The sequence below is a fragment of the Telmatherina bonti genome, assembly GCF_933228915.1.
Source record: "Telmatherina bonti genome assembly, chromosome: 14".
In the NCBI taxonomy this organism is placed as follows: domain Eukaryota; kingdom Metazoa; phylum Chordata; class Actinopteri; order Atheriniformes; family Telmatherinidae; genus Telmatherina; species Telmatherina bonti.
Window position 1 is genome coordinate 35764370 of NC_136612.1, and position 24660 is coordinate 35789029.

General features: G+C 42.5%; 1 protein-coding gene across 1 annotated transcript in view; it reads right to left on the reverse strand.

The window, feature by feature from the left end:
• The window catches only part of LOC306765684 (uncharacterized protein), a gene marked incomplete at both ends in the record, with an annotated part of 56882 nt that overhangs the window by 18582 nt on the left and 13640 nt on the right, over positions 1 to 24660 (reverse strand). Inside the window, 5 exons of the mRNA XM_079253168.1 lie at positions 8657 to 9162; positions 9293 to 9339; positions 18060 to 18221; positions 19900 to 20073; positions 21739 to 21909. Of these exons, the coding sequence (XP_079109294.1) occupies positions 8657 to 9162; positions 9293 to 9339; positions 18060 to 18221; positions 19900 to 20073; positions 21739 to 21909 (1060 nt within the window). The remainder of the gene's footprint in view (positions 1 to 8656; positions 9163 to 9292; positions 9340 to 18059; positions 18222 to 19899; positions 20074 to 21738; positions 21910 to 24660) is intronic.

Consider the following 24660-nt stretch of genomic DNA (forward strand, 5'->3'; position numbering starts at 1 on the left):
CTTCCTGGCAAAACTGAACAGTCTTCAAATGAAAAAGTCATTTGAAGTCATTTATCTAAGCGCTCCAGTGTAAAACATGTTCCAGGACTTTTAAGGTGTAAAATGTTTCCGTCCACACGCTTCATTAATAAACATGAACATGTGACAGTAAAGCCCACTGTGTTGTGGCTTCAGTCTGGTCCTGCAGCAGAGCTCATCACCTCCTGCTCTTCCTGCAGCTGGAAGCTGGATGCTGCAGGAGGACCAAGCTTCTAGATCAGCCGTCTCCAACTGCGCTCATCCTGCAGCTTTTACTGTTTCCCTGCTACAACACACTTTATTCAAATGAAAAGCTTCTCCAGCAGCTTCTCATCTTCTGCACCTGCCTGTTAATGAGCCATTGATTTGCGTCAGGTGTGTCACAGCGGGGAAACACTAAAACCTGCAGGGTGGTAGCTCACGAGGACCGGAGTTGGAGACCCCTGTTCTAGACTGTTCTTCTGGACGGGGGAGGAGCTTACGCAGCCGTTGCTGCCGCTAACAGAAGAGGAAACCATTCGGACTTAAACCTTCCTCACCAAAAGTCTTCAATAACACTGTAAAAAGTTGCTCCACTTGTTAGTTGCTTTTTCTTTAGTCACTGGAAGGATGTGAAATATCCCAACATGAAGCACCAAAGTACTAACGGAGGTCCTCCGTGTGCATCAGTGGAATTGTCGTGCACTGAAACGTTCTGCAGTTAAATGCTTTAACGTCTTCACTTTTCTGGAATTAATGCTAATGAAGGTGTTAAAGTCCCAGCCCTAGTTTTTACTTTAAAGTAGTAATTGCTTTTATTAATATTGTGACACTGATGAAGAACAAGCAGATTATTTCTTCAGCCAAGACATAAAGATCTTGTCTTTTTTATTCCAGAAGTGCAGACAGCGATGAGGCAGCCGCTCTGAGATCCAGAATGGGACCACCGAAGCCAGAACACCTCCGACCCCTCAGCTGACTTCATCTGCACACCTCCAGTAACGACGCAGCTCCTACACACACCTGACAAGGTGTGTAAAATGACTTGACATCTCCAGAAAGCATGGCTGAAATGGTCCATTTCTTTCTCTCCTTGATGTCATTCCAGCAGGGAGCGAGGAAGGTGGTCCACAGCTGGAAGAGCAGCCTCCTCCTTCATCTAGTCATCATCAGACGTGGACATTTCACATCAACACGGACTGTAAAGCTGCTTGGAACTGGACGGAAACAGCAGCTCATCGGAACACAGCTTTATCTTAAACAATGGACTCATTGTTGACCTTCTTGATGTCCAGGTCAGGTGTTGATGGTTTCACTAAAACCTGCAGCTTGGCTTTCTGATTTTAAAGCGCTGCAAACATTTTCATCTGTCTGGAGACTTTTCTATTCTCAGCTGCTTATTTCTGGATTTCTATATGTAGCATGTAGAAAAATGATGCAATGCCTGCAAAGAAGCTTCACTTTGAAGATGATTTCACATCTTTGCTTTTCTGTTGAATGGCTTTGGCATTCTGTCGAATGCTGCAACGTAAACCTGCATTCTGTCAGTGGAGGAAGAGGAGTTTGCTCAGAGCTCCTGCTAACTCACCTGGAAGCTGTCAGAAGAGCAACATTTCTTAAATTGCTTTGCTAGCATAATTCCAAGCTGTTTCCTACAAAATGATGGACTTTTAGACTTTGTTAGCAGTGTGTGTCCCATTGAGCCGACTCCACGTGTGCTGCAGCAGATTTTTCATGCTGCTCAAGTGTTTGGTCTCATACTGTTCCAGGTATGTTTGCTTTGTTTTTGCTATTTCTGCACGCTGTTAATGACTTCAGCATTTGTTCTCATAGAAAACTGTGTTCATCTGGTGGTGTGATGCTCTTCTATTAAAATCAACTTGCAGGAGATGGAAATGTCTTTTAAAAATATTGTGCTTCAGGATATGTAAGATGAGGATTTTCTATGTGTCTGTCTGCTTTTGGCTGCCATAGAGGTAGTTGTGCTAAGATGGCTGTTGAATCTTTGTTTCATGCTGCTGAACTGTTTAAGCTGCAGTATTCAGGAGTGTCCGGCGGACTGAAGAGTCCAAACTGCAAACTGGAAACTCTCAGGTCAGGATTCATCACACTGAGTGTTTAAGGAGATTTTATTCATGACTAAAATGATACCTACAGAAGCTGTTTGTATGAACATCTATGGTGGCACTGAAGTGTTGCAGCAGTACAAAAACCACAACACTCCACAATTATCAGCAATACAAAGACAACATTGTGAGACGGGTCCAGTTCTTCAGTCAGCTTTATTTTCAATGCAACTCTCACAAAGTTTTTGTGTTTTCTGCAGCCTGTCAGGATGTCTGATCACAGAGGAAGGCTGTGCTTCTCTGGCCTCGACGTTGAACTCCAACCCATCCCATCTGAAACATCTGGACATGAGTTCCGCTGATTACGCTGAAATAATTGTATTGTGTGAAAAACACCTTGAGTCGCTGGGATCAACTATAAAAGACGTGGTCTCTCAGAGAGAAGCTGTGAAGATCTGTCCTCACTTCTCAGTTTCCAGTTCTCCAGTCTGATAGAACTGGACCTGAGTAACAACAACCTGTAGGATTCAGGATTGAAGAAGTTGTCTGGCGGACTGAAGAGTCCAAACTGCAAACTGGAAACACTCAGGTCATGTTCAAAGTAGATTTTGTTCCTCCTCAACCGATGTGTTTCAGTGGCTGAGTGTTATTTTAGAAATAAAGGAAGTGAACGTCTGACATCTAATTACACATGTTTACTCAGAACAGCTGTGTGTGTGTTCATGATGCTGCTTTAGGATGTGTGTGAACTGTTCCATGTCACACAGCCTTCAAAAGAGAAAGTTCTGTTGATGCTATTGGATGACTAACAAGGTTGGAGGTTATCAGTCATTTTCTGTGCTGAAGTTAACTCTGGTTCTGGTTGTCCATCTCTATAGATTCTACCAGACGCCCCCTGGTGGCCACAATTAGTAATAGTAATAAAAGTCCAACATCCTTACCAAGCAATAGAACCCCCCCCCCCCCCCCCCCCCCATGGGCATCACATTCTTCTAAAGCTGGTTCTTTCATTTCTCTTTGATTTCATTAGAACAAGGTAAGAAGGAAAAAGAAAGAGCTGCCAAGGACTTGTCAACTTTCCATCCAGTCTTCATCTTTCTCCTCTGCTTCATATGTGGACATTTCCTGTAGACATGGACCGTAACATGATGCTGCTGCAGGTTAGCAGATCACCTGAGGAAGGAACTGTATGGACAGAAACTGGAAAACGTCATAGCACAGATTTATTGGGAATAAAGCCGTCATTGACCCTCTTAGTTGTGTCCAGGCTCAAGTCTTCATGATGACCTGAAAACTGTATATATGTTCTTATGTGCCTTAATTTGGGTTCCTTATCCCACCACTTCTCTAGCACCTATCACACACAGCAGGTTCTGCACTTTTACAGCTCAGAGGGTTCTCACTTCACACATTTTGTCCATCCAGAGACACCGTAGTGAAAATGTGACATAAATCCGGCAGCTGCCATGTATGTGGACCCACAGCTAGTAGATATAAACAGATCATTGTAGAAGAAGAAAAACAACGGTTTAAATACCAACAGAAACAGTTTCTTTTCTCTCATTGATCTTCTGTTTTGTTACATGCTGCTAAATTTGAAGCATCATGTTTTCTGATTTGCTTGTTTTTATTCCTCACTGACATGTTTCTCCAAACATTCATCCTTTTGACCAGTGACCTGGGATTTCTGCTTCTATTCAGGTTTAAACCTGCACATTTTTACTTTTCTCTGTGAAGAAATACAGATTGAAACGTGGGCTGATATCAGTGGATCCATTCAACTCCAACATGTTATAAAATCTTGGATTTATACTTCATTTCAGCTCTAATGAATTCGCAGTTAATTGCATGTTGATATATTTGACAAAGTGTCTGATTTTAATCCTGCATGGTGTTCATTGTCAGTGCTTTCAGTTTGGATCCTTCATTATGAGCATCTTCCAACCTGATGCAACGGTTTCACGGTGCAATGAGAGAACCGGGAAAATTCACAAATAAGACATTTAATTAATGTTTTGTCCTCTTTCATTCAGCTTAATAAAAAATGAAGTATGAACAGTTTTCTTAAACCCTCCCATTTTTGTGCCCGACACTCATTTATCCAAAACAGAGTGATGCATCAAGTGCAGCTCTGCAAACCAAAATCCCTCACACATCAGTCCAATATGATGGATGGAAGAAAACTGAAGCCACTTTGGTTCACGTTTTGTCTCGGTGCTTGACTGGAGGAACATTGGAGGCGATTTTTCAGAGAAATGCTGCCCTCTGCTGGTCACAGGAGGAAACGCACCATCCAGCTTCCACCTGCAGTTTTACACATGATGCAGGACTTCAGAGACGTGGGTCCTCATTTATGAAGCTGTCGCACGCACAAAACCTGGTGTACGCCAATTATAGTCAAATTTTGGGATTTATCAAAACACGACCTGGCGGTAAAACGTCCCTACCTCCACGCCAACTCTGACCCTGGCGTACACACAAAATCCAAAGGCAGAAAATAAAACCAAAGAAATTGTGTGAAATTTGATACATTTATTCAAAATCAAATATAAACCTTTATGCAGAATGCCGTACATTAACAGCATTTGCAAAAAAAACAAAAAACAAAGCAAAGAAAAAAAACAAAAAACAAAACAAAACAACGCACATTTGATATTGTTCCTCCACCACTAAAACATCAACCACTAAAATCTTTTCTGAAATGAAGCAGTTCTACGTGTTATAAAAACCATTTCACACAGTTAAGTCATACAGAAGCAGCCATAATGATAAAAGTCTAAATGAATAATTGCATTAAAATGACGTGATTGCCCATCATTAGGCTGATCAGGGTGTTTCCCCAACCTGCAGACACAGAACATGAAGTAATGGTTGGATATAAAATGCACCCAAATGCGTAAAGGCGCACAGTGGCTTATCTGTCCCTGCGGATGAACATGGCGCATGGAGACCCTGGAGTCGAGCCGGTGTCCTTCCAAAGGAAAGTGACTGACAAGTTGCGGCCTTTTTCCAACCCAGAGCGCAGAACAGAACTATGTTCTTCACAACCAGACACACCGTGGTGTAGCGGCCATCGGGCAGATGGAGGCAGGTGGAGGTACCTCCATGCACAGGAGGAAACCTGTTGTACAGCTGTAAAATGTGTGCAGATAGTGGAGACGCTACATAACATGGTACTAAATGGCGTCAGCCCTTCACCTGAATAATCTGAAACAAAGGAATGAAGCACTTCCAGCATCATCTGGAGCATTTTGTTCCAGCGTATCTCTGGACTCCTTCATTTTCCGCCAGCTTCTAATCTGTGGGAGTGGTCAGCGGCCCCCCCCTTCCTCCTCCTGTGGACCAAGATGCACTTTCTCCCTACATTTTATTGTCTGACCGCTTTATTTGTCCTTTCAGGATAAGTCAGATCGCTGATGAGACGCGCTGACAGCATCTGTCCCCTGCTGACCTCCTCTGCCTTTCTGGTGGTGCTGATGTCCATCCCGTCTCCACCAGATAAAATATTGACATTTTACAACCTCATCGATTAGAATTTCTTCCTCATTTTCCAAAGAATTCCTCTTTGTGGCTTTTTCTGTGCAGAACCGTCATGGAAATGAGATGGATTAATATTTATCAGGGGTGTTCACCTGACCTTTTATGGCCAACATGTGGGCGTGACAAGATGTGCGCAACATTTAGTGTTGATCCTGATTTATGAAGTGAAACAGGCGTGGGACGCACTGCTTTGTAAATCGGGAAGTTTTTTTGCGCCACATTTCCTGTTTTCCGTATGTACGCCACCTGTTGCTACGCACAGTTTGATAAATGAGGCCCCTGGACGGGTCTTCTAAGTCCACCTTCTGCTCCTGGGACTCAGACCGGATCTGACAGTCCAGCACTGGAGTCTCAGAAGGTCCTGCAGGTCTGCAGGGACCATGTCCAGTTCTGTCCCAGATCAACGCTGCAGCTGACAGTCACGTCATCAAATATTACTAAATATTTAAAAATTAAGTATTTTTGATTTTATTTTTATTTATACCCTGCCTGTCGCCCAAAGCCAGCTGGGATAGGCTCCAGCTTCCCCGCGACCTGGAATGGATTAAGCAGTTCGGAATGAGTGAATGAATTTTTATTTATTTATGTAAAATAAAGTGAAACATGTTTCTTTCCTGACTGTTTAGGATTCAGCTTCATTTGTATTGAAAAAAAGAGTTTCTTTTATTTATTTCAGAAAACGGAATCTGTAACAAAATGAGAAAAAAATTAATCAGTTTCACCTGAAAAACTCACAAGCAGCAGATTGTTATAAACACGACACTTTCTATGTTTCATTATGGATCTAAACTGCTGGATTTTTATCAAAAACACAATTTTTAATACATTTTAAAAATTCAAAAGAAATGTAAAAAATTGGAAAACTGCAGGAATATTCAGGTGTAAAATTATGACCATATTTAACCAAAAGTTTAAATATTTTTTAGAGGGTGGGACTTGATTAGAAAAATAATCCAATTAAATGTAGACTTTGTAATTAATTAATCTCAATTAATCACATTTTAAAGGCAGAACAAATTTTGTCCCAAAAGCAACATTTTTTTTTTCACTTAAATCGATTTTTATCGATAATTAAATTGTAAAATAATCTTGGAAACAGGCTTTGTAATGAATGAATCTGGATGAACAGGACAGGACTGGAACATTGACAGGAACCACAGTGAGCGTGATGGAAGTCACAGCAGGACTGTGGAAAACTCTGGAATGTCAGAGAGTCCATGTCAGACTGACGTGGCTGAACAGTTTGTGAACTGTGACGATGGTGGAAAAGTTTTTAGAAGATCTAAAATGATGAGACAGAAGAATCCACACAGGTGAGACGGCGTTTCCCTGTAAAATCTCTGCTAAACGTTCCACAGAACAGAACATGTGGGCCCACAGCAGAAGCCAGAAGACATATTCATGCAGAATATGTGGTGAAAGTTTGGCTCAGCGTAGCAAAGTGACTTGTCCCAGCAGAGTCCATGCAGGTAAAAAGCCTTTTAGCTGCACTACCTGTGGAAAACGGCTTTCTTCTACAAGTCATCTGACTGTTGATATGAGAAGCCACACAGGTGAGAGGCCTTCTTCCTGTCACACCTGTGGAAAATGTCTCAGTGGGAAGCGTCCACATGCCAAGCCACAGCGGCCAGAAGCCGTATTCCTGGAAAATATGCGCTAAAAGTTTCAGCCAAAGTTCCAGAGAAACAGGCCACATGGCGGGACGCCTCTCCCCAATGACGTGCAGGGAAACGCTGGAAAAGCCCAACTCCACGTTCACATGAGAGCTGGTGGCCCATCAATGCTTTGTACACTAAAGTGATTCTTTTCAGATGCTCACTATGATTGTTTCTATCAGCTGGAGGAGACGAGCCTCTCAGAAGGCTTTCCAGTCTTTTCCTCTTGTGGATGTTTTTCTGCTGGAAATACAAAGAGACGTCAGCAGAGAGGAGGCTCCTCAGCTTGTAGCGTCTGTGTCAGTGATGCTAGAAATGTTGGCCTTTGTTTTGTCTTCTTGTCCACATTCAACTCTCAGCTGTGTCATGTTGTTGGGAATTCCTCCCACACTTTACTGAGACATGACAAAACGTCAGCAGCAGTGTTCTGCAGCAGCGGTGTGTTCTAACCAGCGTGTCGCGTCTGGATCACCTTTTCTACAACATTAAACACAGCCATCAGACAAGCGGACGCTCTCCTGTCCTTCTCATTAAAACAAGACACTTTTCAATCAATAAAAGCCCTTTGAATGTTTCTGGCAGTTTGCTGATTTCATCTGGAAAGTATTGATAAGTGCGTGTGATCGGCCACTAAGTATGTGTACTGGAATAGTAAGACTTAAGATCTTCAGCTGGATCTTTCTGCTTTTACTGACAACACAACACTTGTAGTTTCATACTTTCATAGATTGTGGATCAGTTTGATCAGGTGGAACTGATCCACAATCAGTGTTAGGTCCTAACTGGACAGACGGACGGCCCAGAAGTGGGACGGACTTTGACTTGTTTGACTTCCAAGCTAATGACGACGTCTAACCTTTCTTTTCTTTCTTTAGGTAGAATTTGAGAAAAAGGAAGAAATGAAAGTGAAAGTAATTCCAGGAAGCATCAAACATTAGAATGAAATGCTCTGAAATCATTTCACTTTCTGATATTAAGAGCAAACTAGAAGAAATAAAGACTGAAATGATTGTGAGAGTTTTTATTGAGATAAAAGGAAACATTTGGAGAATGTGACACAAATCAATAATGCATCTTTAATTCAACATGTAACTGCAGCCGACATGAGCTGAACACAACATCCTGATACTCAGTGTGAAGCTTTGACTGGAAACAGACAGAAAAACAACATGTGGATCCTGGAAGAAGCTCAGCTTCCATCTTTAAAGGACTGAAGAGGAAGAAGTTTCCAAGAATCATTTAGAAGAGTTTCACACACAAACTGAATCTGAAAAGATGTTTCTGAGTGAAAGAGACAGACATGTACAGCCTGAAGCATCTGTTCATCAGCTTCTCTGCTGCCAGCAGAGTCTTTACACTCCACACAGAGACACCCAGGAACCAGACCAGGAACCAGACCTGGAACCAGACTCCAAACCCAGCATAGAGAGGATGAGTGAATGTGGTGATGAAGGTGTGGAGGTGGATCAGGGAGTCAGAGGAGACTCTGTAGAAGGACAGAGAGCCAGCAGGACAGTCCACATACACTGCTACTCTGTTAGAGACAGAGGAGGAGGAGGAGGAGGAGGAGGAGGAGGAGATGGGTGTTTCTCTGTTATTGTGCCTGACAGAGTAGCCTTTAACATCAGAGCAGATCAGACTCCAGGACTGATCATTACGTCCAAACTTAGACCTCCTGCTGATTTCTCTGTAACTCACTGCTATAGAAACGTCTCCTCTCCACTCCACCTCCCAGTAGCAGCGACCAGTCAGAACATTTTCACACAGCAGCTGAGGATTAATAAATCTGTCTGGATGATCAGGATATGACTGAAGCTTCTCCACACACGTCACCTTCCTGTTGTTGTCAGACAGTTTGAGGTCTCTGCTCACTGTGTTGACGTCGATGGTGAGTGGACAGGAATCTGATGGAGAGAACAAACACAATCCAGCTGCACTTATTGATCTATTGACACTTTGATGTGACTGATGAATGAGTGATGGGACGGTGTGAAGATGGTTGAATGTGATGAATCCAGTGAAAAACACACTTACACTTCCTCAGACCTGGTCTCAACCATGCTTCTCCAGCAGGCTCCACCCTGAAAGGAGGAGGGGGGTCAGAGCATGCTAACATGGACATGACATGTCTCTCATTTAGACCCAACCACAGCACTGCTTCAGCCATCACCTTCATCACTACTGATAGAATCACAGCTTTAGATCAGAACAAACTATTGTGCTGCTTTATTTGTTGACTTATCAAAAGCATTGTGTGTGTCTGATCGGGAGGACCGGGATAATTCCTGGTGGGCCGGACTTATGTTTGGGCAGCAAGGGCCGCTGGTTTTCCTATTTATTTATTTATCATTTGTTTATCACCAAGCATCATTAGACTGTTAATACCAAACCTGCAGAGAACAGAGCAGTTTTTATTCTTTATTCATAAGGATTAGATCTCCATGGACACTAATTTGCTTGATATTTAATATTCAGAAAAGGAAATTCTGATGTAAAGAATAGAGTTGGAGATTTCCCCTTTAACTCTGCTTTTTATTTTTGTGAAGTTGTGATGAAACTGTTTACTTACAGTGAAAAAAGAGTTTATAGTGTTATTAGAAAGTAAAACTCTTTCTATTATCTTCTATTTAATGTTTAATATTTTATGTATGACTTTATCTTTAAGGTTTGGACATCTATGAACATTTATTGAACAGAATGTAGATTCTGATTTTGTTCTAAAAGATGTGTTGGAGATGTTCAACAACATCTGAGTTGAAATAAATCTGAATTATGAAACAATCCTTACTTGCACTAAATTGGAGATATTTTAGAAAACTAGACTGGATTAAAAGGGGTTGCAGAGCAGTGTGCAAGTGTAGACTTAACATGTAAGGTTATCATTGGTTGGTTTTAAAAGGTCATAGTGGGCTGGTCTGAGGCATAAAACTCCAGGGCTGAAAATGAGTCCCACTCCGGATCTGCAGTTGATCACAATATTCTGCTGAATAGATTACGCAATCTAGGTTTCCATATGAGTGGCTGTGATTGGTTCTCTGACTACTTATCATCGAGGCGTCAATGTGTAAAGTCTGGTTGTCACGCGGTTCTGTGCTCTTAACAAGGATGATGGTGCAGTCATCGCTCCGTTGAGGTGCTTTATTTACAACTCCTCCTAGTGCTGCTCCATTATGGTCAAAATAATAATCACAATTATTTGGACTGAAACTGAGATCTGGATTATTTAACACAATTCTCCATTATCTTTAACAAGATGAATTTATTTAACATTAAACAGGCTTTTAAACAATGTCTTTAGGATTCCACATCTTTTAGAAAACAAACAACATGAAGCTTTGTCTTGACAAAGTGCAAATACTGATGTAAACTCAATAGATAAATATAAACTATGTTGTAGTGAACTTCCACAACCTACTGCCATTATTCTACATTGCACCTGCAGCCGGAGGCGACTGGGAGACTGGCCGCCGGGTGCTTTAGGACGGGGAGAGGCTCCCGCTGCTCCTTCCTTACAGCAACTGCAGAACAATATGAGCCTTCAAGTCAGTCGCCAAAACACCAGAAAAGTCTCCAATAACTCCAGTAAAAGTCGCTAGATTTGTCGCTTTGAACAAAAAAGTCACCAAGGGGGTTTGAAAGTCTCCAGATTTAGAGAGAAAGTCTCCAAGTTGGCAACAGTGTCTGAATGACAGCAAAGCGGCTGTGGGAGGAGTTTACAGCACAGCGCTGCAACGCCAGAGACGCTCGATTAGCAGCTGAAGACAGCAGGAGAGGAAACTGCAGAGAGGAAAGAAATCACACCCTTTTATTTTTATCATCGTTGGAAACCCAGATCGTCACTGAGATTAAAATCTGATTAATCTTCCAGCCCTAACTCCTCCAAAGTGCAGCAATATATACAGTGTCCCGTCCCAGTATGTACAATATTTACAATATGTACAAGATCTCACCAATAGTTCTCTAGATGCCAGCTTCACAATACACATTCCAACCTACTCGCCACCCTGCCAGCTCAGAAATGAGCTCCTTATAAACATCAAGCTCCTCCCCTAACAGGAAGCTTCCCAGTTACCACAGATAGTAGGCTTTTTCTGAAACACCGTTTGTTCTCCATAACAAATATGCATACCAAAACATTCCACAAAGGAAACACATTTAAACATTCCCAACATCAGTAGAATCATCATAACACAGGTCAAAATAAACAGGATTATTCATGTGATACGGCGTTTCAGTGCATCACGTGACGGTGACGTCACTGCCGCATTGCGACAGGTTGACGTCTTAAACGCGGCCCGAGCGTTGCCTCGGTTTTCACAAACTACCAGCAGGCCTGGAGATGCACGGTAAGTAACTGTCCAGCAGCTTATTCCCAGTATTAGTAAGGAGACAACTGGGTGTGCTCCCCTAATGATCTGCTAACAGTAGGTGGAACGTCGGGAATGCGGCTGCTAACCGGTACCGTGGGTGTGTCTCTGGTGGCGTGATGGTCCTCAGGACCACCGGCAGGTAGGTACAAGTGTGTGTGTGTGTGTGTGTGTGTTTGGTTTCGGTCTGCAGGGTGTGTGACAAGGCTTCTTTGTCACACTACTAATTTTAAGTTCTGACATCGTACCTGTAACTAAAGGTGTACCACCAGGGTCTGTATCGGGTCCTTTTCACCGTTTCTGTCTCGGGCCGATAGGAGCTGCCTTTGTATTTTAGATGTTTGTGACCAACGCATGTTTTTATCTTTGTGTTCTTAATGCATGTTTTTCTGTGGTTTAAGTGTTTGTTTTTATGGACTTTTTGGCCATGGATTATGAACAATGGAGTGCAGCTCCGCCCTGTTACGTTTCCCCTTTCCCAATTATGGTGGATTGGTGGACAATAAAAAGGACTGATTCAGCAACAGGTGAGACCGATCAGCGGAAAGAGATCCCTTGGAGCGCGGACAACCGGCAATGGAGAAACGGAAACGCCTCCTTCAGGATAAGTAAAGGGACGAACCAAACCCTTAGGACATAGTGTGGATGCGTTAAGAAAAGAGACAAACAGTTGCCGATTATCTCACTCCGGGTTTCTCTTGGCAGGACTTCAGACTCTTGGCACAGCGGGGCCAAGCAACGCGGACACCGCAGAGCAAAGAGATCCTCCGCTTGATGCAGAAGGAGGAAGGACTTAGCGCCGTCGCACGCCGCCACACACATTCACAAGATGCTGGTTCGCCTTCTAGGAGGATTGTGGACAGGGGCTTACAAGGGACTCATAAGGACCGGGTGCCCTGTCCCCTCCATTTATTGGGTTGGACTATTTTATTTCTTTTATCCTTTTTAAATTCACGTTTTAGCTTTAAGTAAGAGAGTGAATAAACTCCTTTGTTTTTAAATTCCACTGTCATTCGTGTGTGTGTTGGTGTGGCCCGGGGATCAACTGGAAGTCACAACTTGTGACATATTAACAATATAATTCCTTCTCTTAGTGACTGTCATGCCCGCTGATATGCAGATGACGCTATCCTGTATTGTACTGCTGACTCCATGGCCACAGAGAAACTCCAGCTTTCTTTTAATATTCTTCAGGAGGCTCTTATCAGCTTAAAGCTGGTTTTAAATGACAAAAAGACTAAATTGATGTTATTTTCCCGTTCCAGAAACATGGACGGCAGCAACACATTTTTATTTTTATCTAGCAGGGATGGCTCTCGCATTCAGCGAGTCACTGAATAGAAGTATGTCGGCCTCTGGAGAGATGAAAAATGAACCTTTAGGTACCATGTCAATGCTCTTGTCTCCGCTCTACGACCCTCTACGGCTTCCTGTATGGGAACAAATCATACCTATCCCTAACTGGCAGGAAGAAAACAGTTGCCTGTCTTTTTATCAGGGTTGGATTACGGCGACATCATCTATAGACATGCAGCAGCAACAACCCTCAAACCTCTGGACTCCATCTACCTCTCTGCTCTCAGATTTCTTACCGGGGAGAGCTATGACACCCACCACTGCCTCTTCTATCAGAAGGCTGGCTGCTCCTCTCTCAGTGACAGATGCAGGAAACACTGCTATTTTTTATTTTTAAGGCTCTGACTGGAAAACTGCCTCCATACATTTCATCCCTACCAGAGAGGAGCTGTGGGTTTGATCCCAGTCGTTCCAGTAGCCTGACCTCTTTAAAGTCCCGTTTGTTTGAGTTGGACCTTCTCTTTTAACGCTCCAGATACATGGAACACTTCAGTAATCTCTGGGACTGGAGATCATCCCATCTTTTACTGATTTTAAATGTTTCATGTCTGACTTTTTAAATTCATCATGGTATTGTTGTTGTGAAGTATTTTCATTAGTTTTATACAACCACGTCATTGACTTCAAACTTTTATTTATATTTATCTTTGTGAAGTCATCTGGATTTGTTTTGATTTTATTGTTCTGTGTTTATGATGTGTTGCTGTAAACTCGTCGTCCCTGTAAATGAGGGAAACCTCAGTGACTAACCAGTTCAAATAAAGGTTAATAAATAAGTGACAGCTTGTCATTTCTGGGAGCACATGTATAGAGAAAAAACTGACTGAACGGGGGTGAAGAGGGTCTGGTGTGAACGAGACGGGAGCTCATATGCAGGCTCTGAAATAATGGCACACATTGATGGAAAGATCAGTTAGCTGACAGGAATAAACCTGCAAACAGGTTAAGAGGATAAAGTAGTGACAGAAACATGATGGAAATACTTTAGAAGAAGGAATCTGAAGTGAAATGTGTCCAACAGGCAACAATACAGGCTGTGGAAATAAAAAGCAGCATGATGGACTGAGGCTGCAGCAGAGGCCGACCGATGGAAGAAAGGTTGGAGAAAAAACTCACTAATTCTGGAAAGAAGAGCAGAAAAACCAGATCACACATTTAGGAACTGATCAAGCTTTGATGGATCTTTCTGTCGGTGAGAAGCAGGAGCTTGTCATGCAGATAAAGCTTTTCATTCTATAGATTTTATAAAAAAGAAAAGAAAAAGTCACGTTCAGAAGTTCATTTTTCTGACGGCCTCATTCACTGACAGTTTTTTTTAACTTGTCCAGCATGAAAGCAGCAGAATGATGGTCTGGCTGCTGTGTTCTGCTGAGCAAAGAGGAGCTTCATAGATATAAAGATCCCCTTCATCATTTAAGTTTTTATTTTATTAGTTTATGTAGAATAAATGTTGGTTTTACTGAGTTTCCATGGTACAGCTGGACCTGAGCGGAGAAGAAGACAGAACAAGGATAGAAAGAGAACAGAAAGGAAAGTAAACAGAAGACAAAGAGGAGACAGAAATACACCAGGAAGGAAACACTGCAATCCAATCACAGCTTCTAGACCATCTGCTGCACCTGTACAGAGACATAAAGGGCATCTCATGGCCCCCCCAGGAAGACAAAGTCAGCAACTGAAGGAGCACCAGAGATGAACAAAGTGGAAAAATGGATTTCAACTAAAAGCAGAAACACACACAGAAGTAAATGAAGGGAAAATGTGTGTTAGTGAGTAAACCTGCAGGACGACTCAGTGACTGTGTCACATGCAGAACACACGGAGTGAAACGTGTTCGCACAAGAGTCATCATGCCAATGTGACCCCGCCTGCACAAAGGTCAGAGGCAGGCCAGGAGGACCCTGAGACCCAACCACCCCGACCACAGACCCCAGCCCCCCACCCTGAAGTCAGCCCGGCGCCCGGCCACGAGGGGGCAGAGGGAGGCCCCGGCCAGAGCCCCCCCACAGTCAGTGGGCACAAGCCCCAGGGGGCCGAGACTGGCAGATGTAGACCCTGCCGGGTACCAGGCACCCAGGGTGGACAGGACACAGGCCCCTAAACCTCCCAATCCCACAGTTAGGGGGCCCACACAGCGCCCACAGAGGACTGGGACCCACAGCTGACCACCCAGCGGGGGCCAGTCCACACCCCGGTGCACCAGTAGACTGGTCAGTGACACAGTTTTAATGTCTCTCTTCACATCTACGAGCATTGCCAACTTTCAGAAGTGAACATAAGGGACGGCCACCACAGCTCCTCGGGGCCATGACCACCACGGCCCCCCCTCCCACAGCAGTGCTGGCTTTTATGTTGTGTCTATAAAGTGCTGTTAATTAGGCTCCATAAAGCCGTAATAACATGCTTCCATATTTAATATATAACAGGGAAATATAGAAGAAAAAACTGCAGAATCAGTGAAGCTGGTTACTGAGAAGCTGCATGATGGAGCATTTGGCAGCAGCTAGGGATGCACTGATCCACTTTTTGGGAGTTCCGATCCGATACCGATATCTGAACTTTGAATATTTACCGATACCAGATGTGTTTATGTGAACATTATTGTGACTATGGTTATTACTGCTGTTATAACTGTGTAAGATTTCATGAGGTTGTAATAAATGACCCATCCTTTCTGAAGTTACCTCACCAATACAAATATAATAACATTATAGATCTCACAGTTTCAACAAGTTTTATTCTGATTTGGCATATTTTACCTAAATACAACTATAAATGTGTGGTTTTGAAACAAAGATCCAGCTTTTAGTGTCGTGTTCCTCATCGCATGCGGCTCACTGACTCGTGAAGCAGCCGCTGGCTTTCTGAAAATGCATCTAAACAAGTCATAATGATCCTCAACGCTGCAGTTCTCTCCACAAACAAGAGCTGCAGGCTGCTTGCAGAAACTCTGCTGTCCTAACGGCCCTAACTGACCCTGTCAGAGTTGCCAGTTCTGGCTGATTTCAGCTGCAGCGAACTCCACCAAAGAGCTGCTCCGTCGGTAGCTCCGTATATATAATGAAAAAGAAACGCCCACATTCTGGAGGCATTATTGTATTTTCACCAGATACTGTTGCATAAGAATGCCATTACTCCGTGCAACATTTAGGATAACCATTCCTTGCTAAAAAGCTGAATGTTACTGATTTGGCAACGTAGCAGGATACGTAGCGTGGGAACGCTGTTTGTCTGGGGGGGTGTGGCGGTTCTCCTCTTGTCTTAGTTTATTGAGTGCAGCTCTTGTTGAATTAATAGTGAGGATCACTGTTTTAGTGGAACAAAAAATGTCACATTTTAACATTGAAGGCATTTATTTCTTTTAAAACACATCTGGAACATGTCATCAAACACATCTGTGCTAGCTTGATACTGGTATCGATACAGATACCAGTATCGGTTGTGGTATCGGCACACTTTTATTAATACCAGGTACGAGTACACACGTTTGATATTGAGGGATGCACCAATACCAATACTGGTACTGGTATCGGTGCATCCCTAGCAGCAGCAGCAACTAAAGCAGGTCTGCTTGTGTGGAGGGAGCAACAATGAACTTTTAAACTAGAAAACAAACAAACTGAGAACTTAATGAAACTATTAAAATGAAAGTTCTATTAAAAATAGAAAAGTTTTCTCTGAACAGCATTTATTTATTAACTGTTAATCCATGAGTCTGACTTATAGTTAAAATGGACATATATAATATTTAGATGGGTGAATACTACTGTATATTAAATAAATGATCATTTAATCAACTGTAAAAACTCAACATGGTAAACAATCAAAGCACAACAGTCTCCTGCAGCAGCTCCACCATGTTCTGACATCTTCTGCTAAAAGGACGTCATGTCCCACACTGGATCAGTCAGAACCGGGTCACTTCTGTGTTCTTACGTGTCTGCAGCGTTGCCTTCCTGATGCATGATGTGTGACATCAGACAGCCCACCATGCGCCATGCAAACACTCGCTGACACATTTTACACTTTGTCCTGTAACCGTCTCCACTGACGCTGTCCAGCTAATGAAAGCGTCTTGGCTTTGGAGGACGTGGTGGCGTATCGGTGCAGAGGACATCTTTAAAAGGCGCCGGTGTTGTGAGCAGCATAGACATAATATATTGTAGACGCTGTATTAGCTACTGGAGATGGAGAAATGCAGCCGCCATATTGGACTGGAAGCTAATCTGATAGCATTCCTAGCTAGCAGCCAAACAAGAAGATGGCAGAGTATTGTGCAGCATATTCCTGTTCCAGTCTGCAGACTGGTGGAAACAGGGCAGGTGGGATTACTTTGAAGTAAGTTTTCTGACAAAGTAAGATTTTGTATTATACATTAGTGTGTGACTGATAGCCGTCACATGTAATGTAATAAACACATGCAGGTGGAACCTCAGTCCTTCCAGGAAACACTGATGCAGTAAGAACAGCCGGGACTCTGCTCACAACATCTATTAACTGGATGGAACTAATAGTTAAGGTGGAGTGCTGCTACACCTGAGCAAAGGTTTCCCATTGGAGACTCAGCTTCAGATTAAATGTAACGGTATGTAGGCATGTAGATATTTATTTAGTGCAGGCGGTTTTTTTTTCTGTTTTCCTTCACAAGCAGATGGAGAAGCTTCATTCAGCTTCTATGCTCCACATGTCTGGAAGAAACTCCCAGAAAGCCTCAGATCAGCTGGAACATCCAGGTGAAAGACCCTCCTGTTCTCAGCTGCATTTCTAGATTTCTTATTTAAAAGTCCAAATCTGCTGTTTTATTAGAAACTTGATTTTATTTTAAACTTGATAATGTTTAATAGTTTCTATCTGATGTTCTTTCTCCTTCCTTTCTCTCTTGTTCCTTGCTCCTGCAGATTTTCTTCTTCAAGACCATCTATGGATATTTTATGTTTCTGCTGTGAGTAGAAGGAAAAAACAAATTCTGTGTGTAATAGTTCATCTAACACTCCATCTGACTGAGTGAAGGACAGAGAAACATGTACAGATCTTCCTCCTCTATCAGACATGATGTGGCTGCAGCAGCCTCTCCATACCTGAGTCTGTGTGGATCCTTCAGTGCAGCCATCAGCAGCTTCACTCCTGACTCTCCTGGATGGTTGTAGCTCAGGTCCAGATGTTTCAGATGGGATGGGTTAGAGGTCAGAGCCGAGGCCAGAGAAGCACAGCCTTCCTCTGTGATCAGACATCCTGACAGGCTGCAGAAAACATGAATTAACTAAAATAATAGCTTCATCTAAACCATCCACCTGTATCTTAGACCCTCTCCCAACGAGCCTCTTTAAGGACATTTTCCCTTTAGTTGATACAACTCTATTAAATCTTATCAATATGTCTTTAGTGACAGGATATGTACCACAATCATTTAAAACTGCTGGAATCAAGTCTTTACTTAAGAAGCAATCTCTGGATCCACAGGTGATAGCAAATTATAGACCTATATCTAATCTCCCGCTGATGTCCAAAATTCTGGAGAAAATATTTTCAGCTCAGCTACATGCCCACCTGAGCAGAAATAATTTCCAGTTCCAAGAGTTCCAGTCAGGATTTAGAGCTCATCACAGCACTGAGACGGCATTGGTGAAAGTTACTAATGACCTTCTTATGGCCTCAGACAAAGGACTTTTGTCCGTACTTATCTTACTTGATCTTAGTGCTGCATTTGATACAGTCGGTCATAACATTCTGTTACAAAGACTAGAACAGGTGGTTGGAATTACAGGTACAGCGTTAATCTGGTTTAAACCATATTTATCTGATAGACTTCAGTTTGTTCATGGAAATGACAAGTCCTCCTCACAAACTACAGTAAGTCATGGAGTTCCTCAAGGTTCTGTACTTGGACCAGTGCTCTTCACGCTATATATGCTCCCTTGAGGCAACATTATTAGACAGCATAGAATAAACTTTCATTGTTATGCAGATGATACTCAGATATACTTATCCTATACCAAGCGGAGTACTTCGTACGCAGACTGCAGGCTTACTTGTGGTTCCTAGAGTCTCAAAGAGCCGAGCAGGAGGCAGAGCCTTTGGTTATCAGGCCCCTCTCTTATGGAATAAGCTCCCAGTTAGTGTTAGGGAAGCAGACACCCTCCCCACCTTTAAGACTAGGCTGAAGACTTATCTTTTTGATAAGTCCTATAGCTAGGGATGGTTAGCATCCCTTCGTTATGCTGCTATAGGTTTAGACTGCTGAGGGACATTTCCTGATACACTGAGCTTCTTTCTCTTTATCTCTCTCTATCTATCCCCCCCAATAACAGTGTTGCATCATTAACATGTATGTCTCCTGTCTCAGCAGGTCTCCCTGGCCGGGAGTAGCAGTTCCTGTTGTCTGTTGTCTTTCTGTCCTCTTCCCCCCACACAGCAGAGGCAGATGGCTGCCTGTCCTGAGCCGGGTTCTGCCGGAGGTTTCCTTCCTGTTAAAAGGGAGTTTATTCCTTCCTACTGTCGCCAGTGTGCTTGCTCAGGATGGGAGATTGAGTTGGACTCAACTCAATCTGTTGGTTTCCTTATATAGGCTGTTATGAATTGGCTTTCATTATGTTTTCTTTTTCCTGTCTGTAAAGCATCTTGAGATGGCATTGCTGTGATTTGATGCCATATAAATAAAGTTGAATTAAATTTAATTGAATTGAATTTAACAGAAAACACAAAAACCTAGAGAGACTTGCAGTGAAAGTAAAGCTGAATGAAGAACTGGACCCGTCTCTCATTGTTCCCTTTGTGTTGCTGCTTATTGTGGAGTGTTGTGGTTTTTGTACTGCAATGACACTTCAGGGCCACCGTAGATATTCATACAAACAGCTTCTCAGGTATCATGTTAGTCATGAATAAAAACTCCTTTAAACACCCAGTGTGATGAATCCTGACCTGAGAGTTTCCAGTTTGCAGTTTGGACTCTTCAGTCCACCAGACAACTTCTTCACTCCTGAATCCTGCAGGTTGTTGTTACTCAGGTCCAGTTCTGTCAGACTGGAGGACTGGGAGCTGAGAAGTGAGGACAGATCTTCACAGCTTCTCTCTGAGACACCACACACACTCAGCCTGGAGAGAAAGTTTCAGAGAAAAATGCAAATAAGACATGTGAGAAGAAGATGACAAGATCAGGACTCATGTTGAACGTCTCCTCAAAGATCACCTGTAGAGAAAATCAGGTTGAACTCTGCAGAGTTTCATTGTGGTTTTACTGTTTAGGATCTTAAATGTTTCACTGTTTTGTTTTAAATCTGGTACATAAATAAATCTATTTTTTTTAACTTTTTTTCAAGTACAATGAAAAAACAAAATAAAGAAACAGACATAGGAGGTGAATATGAACCAAAACAAACTGACATCAGTGTGCTGTCCTCACAACACGTGACTATGTGAAGCTAGACAGGCAGCGAACAAAGCAGCAAATATAAAGTTCTTTACACAAGGCTTGCTTTTCTTGTTATCACTGAAGATCTTTATGAATTATTATATTTGCATTTCCATTTTTATAAATGAAACATACTGCCTGTACTTCCAGGGACTTATAGTGGGGGCTTCTGCCTGGAAAGACAGGTCTTGTCAAGTCCTGGAAGAAGTATAAGGGAGCATTAAAAGATCAGATGAGGTCTGACTTTGGCAGCATGTTGAGGCTGAAGCAACTGAGTCATATATAGAGAAGACTGACCAAGTAATGATCTGAAGACTTTTGTCTGCAAATAAGCCCAAATTCTCCCACTAGGATGGTATTTGTAGGAGCCATAAATGTAGTTTAGACGGGGAATCATCACTGGGTGGATGGTTGGTGTTACATGGTTGTCATGGTGATGTGGAGTGGGGTCACATGGATGGGAACCAGTGTAAATCTAAACCAGTGTTTCCAGTCCTGCTCCTCCAGTTCCACTGCCCTGCATGTTTTAGAGGCAGCCCTACTTTAACACACCTGAATGAAATGAACGGCTCATTTACAGGCTGCAAAGAACTTGATGAGGAAGTTGAGGAATCTGAATCAGGTGTGTTGGAGTAGGAACACGTCTAAGACATGCAGGGCAGTGGTACTGGAGGACCAGGACTGACAAACACTGGACTAAACTATTGTAGATGTTATTTTAGGATTTTCTACACTGCTGGTCCTGAGAACACATTTAGTTTCATGTTTACATGCAAATGAGTGTGAAAGGAACCTTGAAACGTGGACGTTGAGCCTTGTCTGCCTGGAGGACTGGGATCTGAGAACTGAAGACAGAACCTCAACCCCTTCACCTGAGAGGACACAGCTGCTCAGTCTGAAAATGAAGAAGATTTGTCTTAAAATGATGCCACATTAAATGCTGATGATGAGCTGAGAGACTCATGCAACAAAGAAAAATGATGAAAATTTCTTCTGGGAGGAAAAAACAGGAACATGAAGCCAAACACTCATCTATTCTTTTCTTCATATATAAGACTAATATTGCTTTAAGTTTATTCCAGAGACCAGCCAACATTTTGGGCTTTGTGTAGTATTTCCTTTAAATGAATAAGTGTTGATATGTTGGACTTGTTCTGTCCATCTTCCAGTCGGTTAGTAGCTACATGAGCTAAATCAGGTAAGGCTGAATGAACCGACATAACAAGAACCTTTTTCATGCTAATGTGTTCATCTGGAGAAATTCCATTCTGTTTATTTCTAAATAGTCCAGAAATGTTTCACATTATTGGATCACAAAGACTTTATGAAGCTGAAGAAGTAAAACCAACCTGAGAGTTTCCAGGTTACAATGTGGACTCTGCAGACCAACAGACAGCTGCTTCATTTCCAAGTCCTGGATGTTCAGGTCCAGGTCCAGTTCCTTCAGTCTGGAGGACTGGGAGCTGAGAACTGAGGACAGAGCTGAACATCCTCCATCTGAGAGGGAACGTCCAGTCAGTCTGAAGAGAAGGAATTGAACAAAACATTTGTGTTAAATTTCTGCCACATTTAATGTTAAGGAACAACTAAGATACATTCCTTTAAAAAAGAAAAAAGTTCTGCAAAGGCAGAATATCTGCTGAACTTCTAATGAGGAGCTGTGAAAAGTTTCATTGTTTTTACTTTATCCAGAAGGTTTTATTGGACTTTGTGCAAATTTCTCCCATCAGCTACAAATATCTCACAATCAGCAAACATTTTTCATTTGATCAATAATCAATAATACATCTTCAGTTTACCATGGAATGATAAAGTGTATAAATTTACAGCTGGTTTCACAACAACCACACGTGTAAAGTGATAATTATATACAATCTGTTTAACCATTTACAGACAGACAGACAAATAGACAGACAGTAAATAACGGTGTAGAAGGTCAGAGTGGATCAAAAATAATTATACACAAAACGTCTCACAAACAGAATTTTCAAAATGGAAACTGACCTTGTTCTCAAAGGGAACATTTAGAAATTTGAATGAACAATGTGAAACGTTTATTGAAGACCAGTTGAAAATAAAATTGAAGTAGCTAGAGAGAAAAGGGTCTTCATGTGCAAGTGGGGATGGGAGTGATGTAAAAAACTGTAAATGTTGTGGTTGTGAAGTCTGACTCCCAGAATAAATAGGCCTGACACACAGATTCAAGAGTTTTTCTACCTGGAGACGACCTGGATTTCACCGTGTCTCGGCCCACAACACAATCAAGGAGTAGAATGACTGCTTTGGAAGCTTTGGCTATGTTACAAGAAATGCAAGATTGAGACTCTGATGGTGGAAATGAGGACTTTACATTTGAAGATGAAACATACAACACAGATGCAGATTCTTCATCGGATGAGGATGTGACTTCTACTGAAACATAAAACCCTGCACAGCAGGAAGAAAACCTGAGTCAGCATCATGAGGCGACAAGACTTTCTCAAGGAAAAACATTGCAGTGCCAGGTTCGCAAGCTCTGCTACAGAAACCAAAGCAGTGAGCGTTCTGTGCCTTGCAAAAAGTTTACCTATCATAAATGTAGGAAGGACTCACCTTGGGTTTGTGGAAACTGCTAAACGGGACAGTTGTGGGCTGATATAGTTTTCTGTTCATTCTGTAGCCTATATGTATGAGCACCAGTGCTTTAAGTGGAACAAAATAAGTGCTGATACTCCATTCATGACTTGCTGTCAGTTTGACAAAAAGTTGACAGAAACAGCAGGGCAGGACACCAGAAAAGATGGCTTGTGAGAAGGAGAACAGATAGAATTCCTAGTGATCACAACCTTATCCAGGAAAAAACTTAGAAACTTATCACATAATTCCTGGAAGCTTCCAGTGGGGCATTGAGAGCGGTTTTATTGTGTGATATAAAACACGGGGATTGTATGCGTTTGCTGCTATTAAAAGAAATATTTTGCTCTTGCACATTTCACACTTCTTTGATAGCGGTACCAGCTCTCTCTCAGCATCATACAAAAAACACTAGTTTGTCCTTTTTCCACTTTTGCTCGTATCGCCTGCACTCCCATCTAATGGCACGGGTATGATCACTTAACAAGGGGTCGGGTCTGGGCTTTAATCACCTTGTTTTGACCAGTGCCATAGGATTTAGTACAGTAAGGCACAATTAATTGAAACTAGCAAGGACACCCTCAGTGCTTAAAGACACAGAAGGCTGCAAATCAGCGTCATTAAAAATGGCGGCGAAAAGAGCCGCAGTGGAGGAGTTAAAAACACGGCCGCACCGGGCCAGACGGGGGTTTTAAATGATTGAGCAGAGGGAATAAAATCAACTAAAACAGGCATGTGATCTGAAAACACTGCATCCCTAATTTTAACATTACAGATGGATAAGCCACATGATAAGACAAGGTCCAATGTGTGACTAGATTGGTGAGTAGGTCTTTTCACCGACAAAGTCCAAAGGCATCTATTAAGTCTAAAAAGTCCTTCACAAGAGGCTTCTATAAGCAACACATGATATTAAAGTCCCCAATGACTAAAACTTGGTGATACTTTGATCAAATTTAGCCCAAGAAGACAGAAAAGTGTCATTAAAAGTTCTTGTTGTACTTTAGAGGCGGATAAATCACTGCACTTAGCAGTGGAGGAGCGCGACCCAGTCCAAAAGGACTCTGTTCAAAGTTGGAGAAAATAGTCTGAAGAGCCACCTGCTTAAACTCCAAACTTGATTTATAGACTATAGCCAAACCTCCTCCATGACCCACAGACCTCAGGGTATTAAAGTAAGAGCAACAGCGATGTTCTGTTTTGACACAACCTTCTGTTATTAGGAATACGGTATGAGCACCGCGTTAGAGTGGAGTCTTGCCGATTGCATGACATACCAGCAGATGTAGCCAGGACGCCCCATGGATCACCATTACCGCGGGGAGGAGGAAGTGGCGGCACAGAGAAAGGAAGCAGAAGTGGGGCTGTAGAGCCGGCGGGCTAGCGAGGCTATGTAAACAGCCAAACAGACCACTGCTTCCCAGCATTTTTTTGACAAATGCAAGATCCCTCGCCGACAAATTAGATGAGCTGAAGATGACAACGAATAAGACCATCGGGGATTGCTGGGTTTTGCTCATAACTGAGGCTTGGCTTCATTCATTCTTCCTAGGTACAGCTATCAAGCTTGCAGGCCAGACAGCACATCGGCATGACAGAACTGACAACTCTGGAAAAACAGAGGAGGTGGCCAATGCATGTATATTAACAACAGCTGG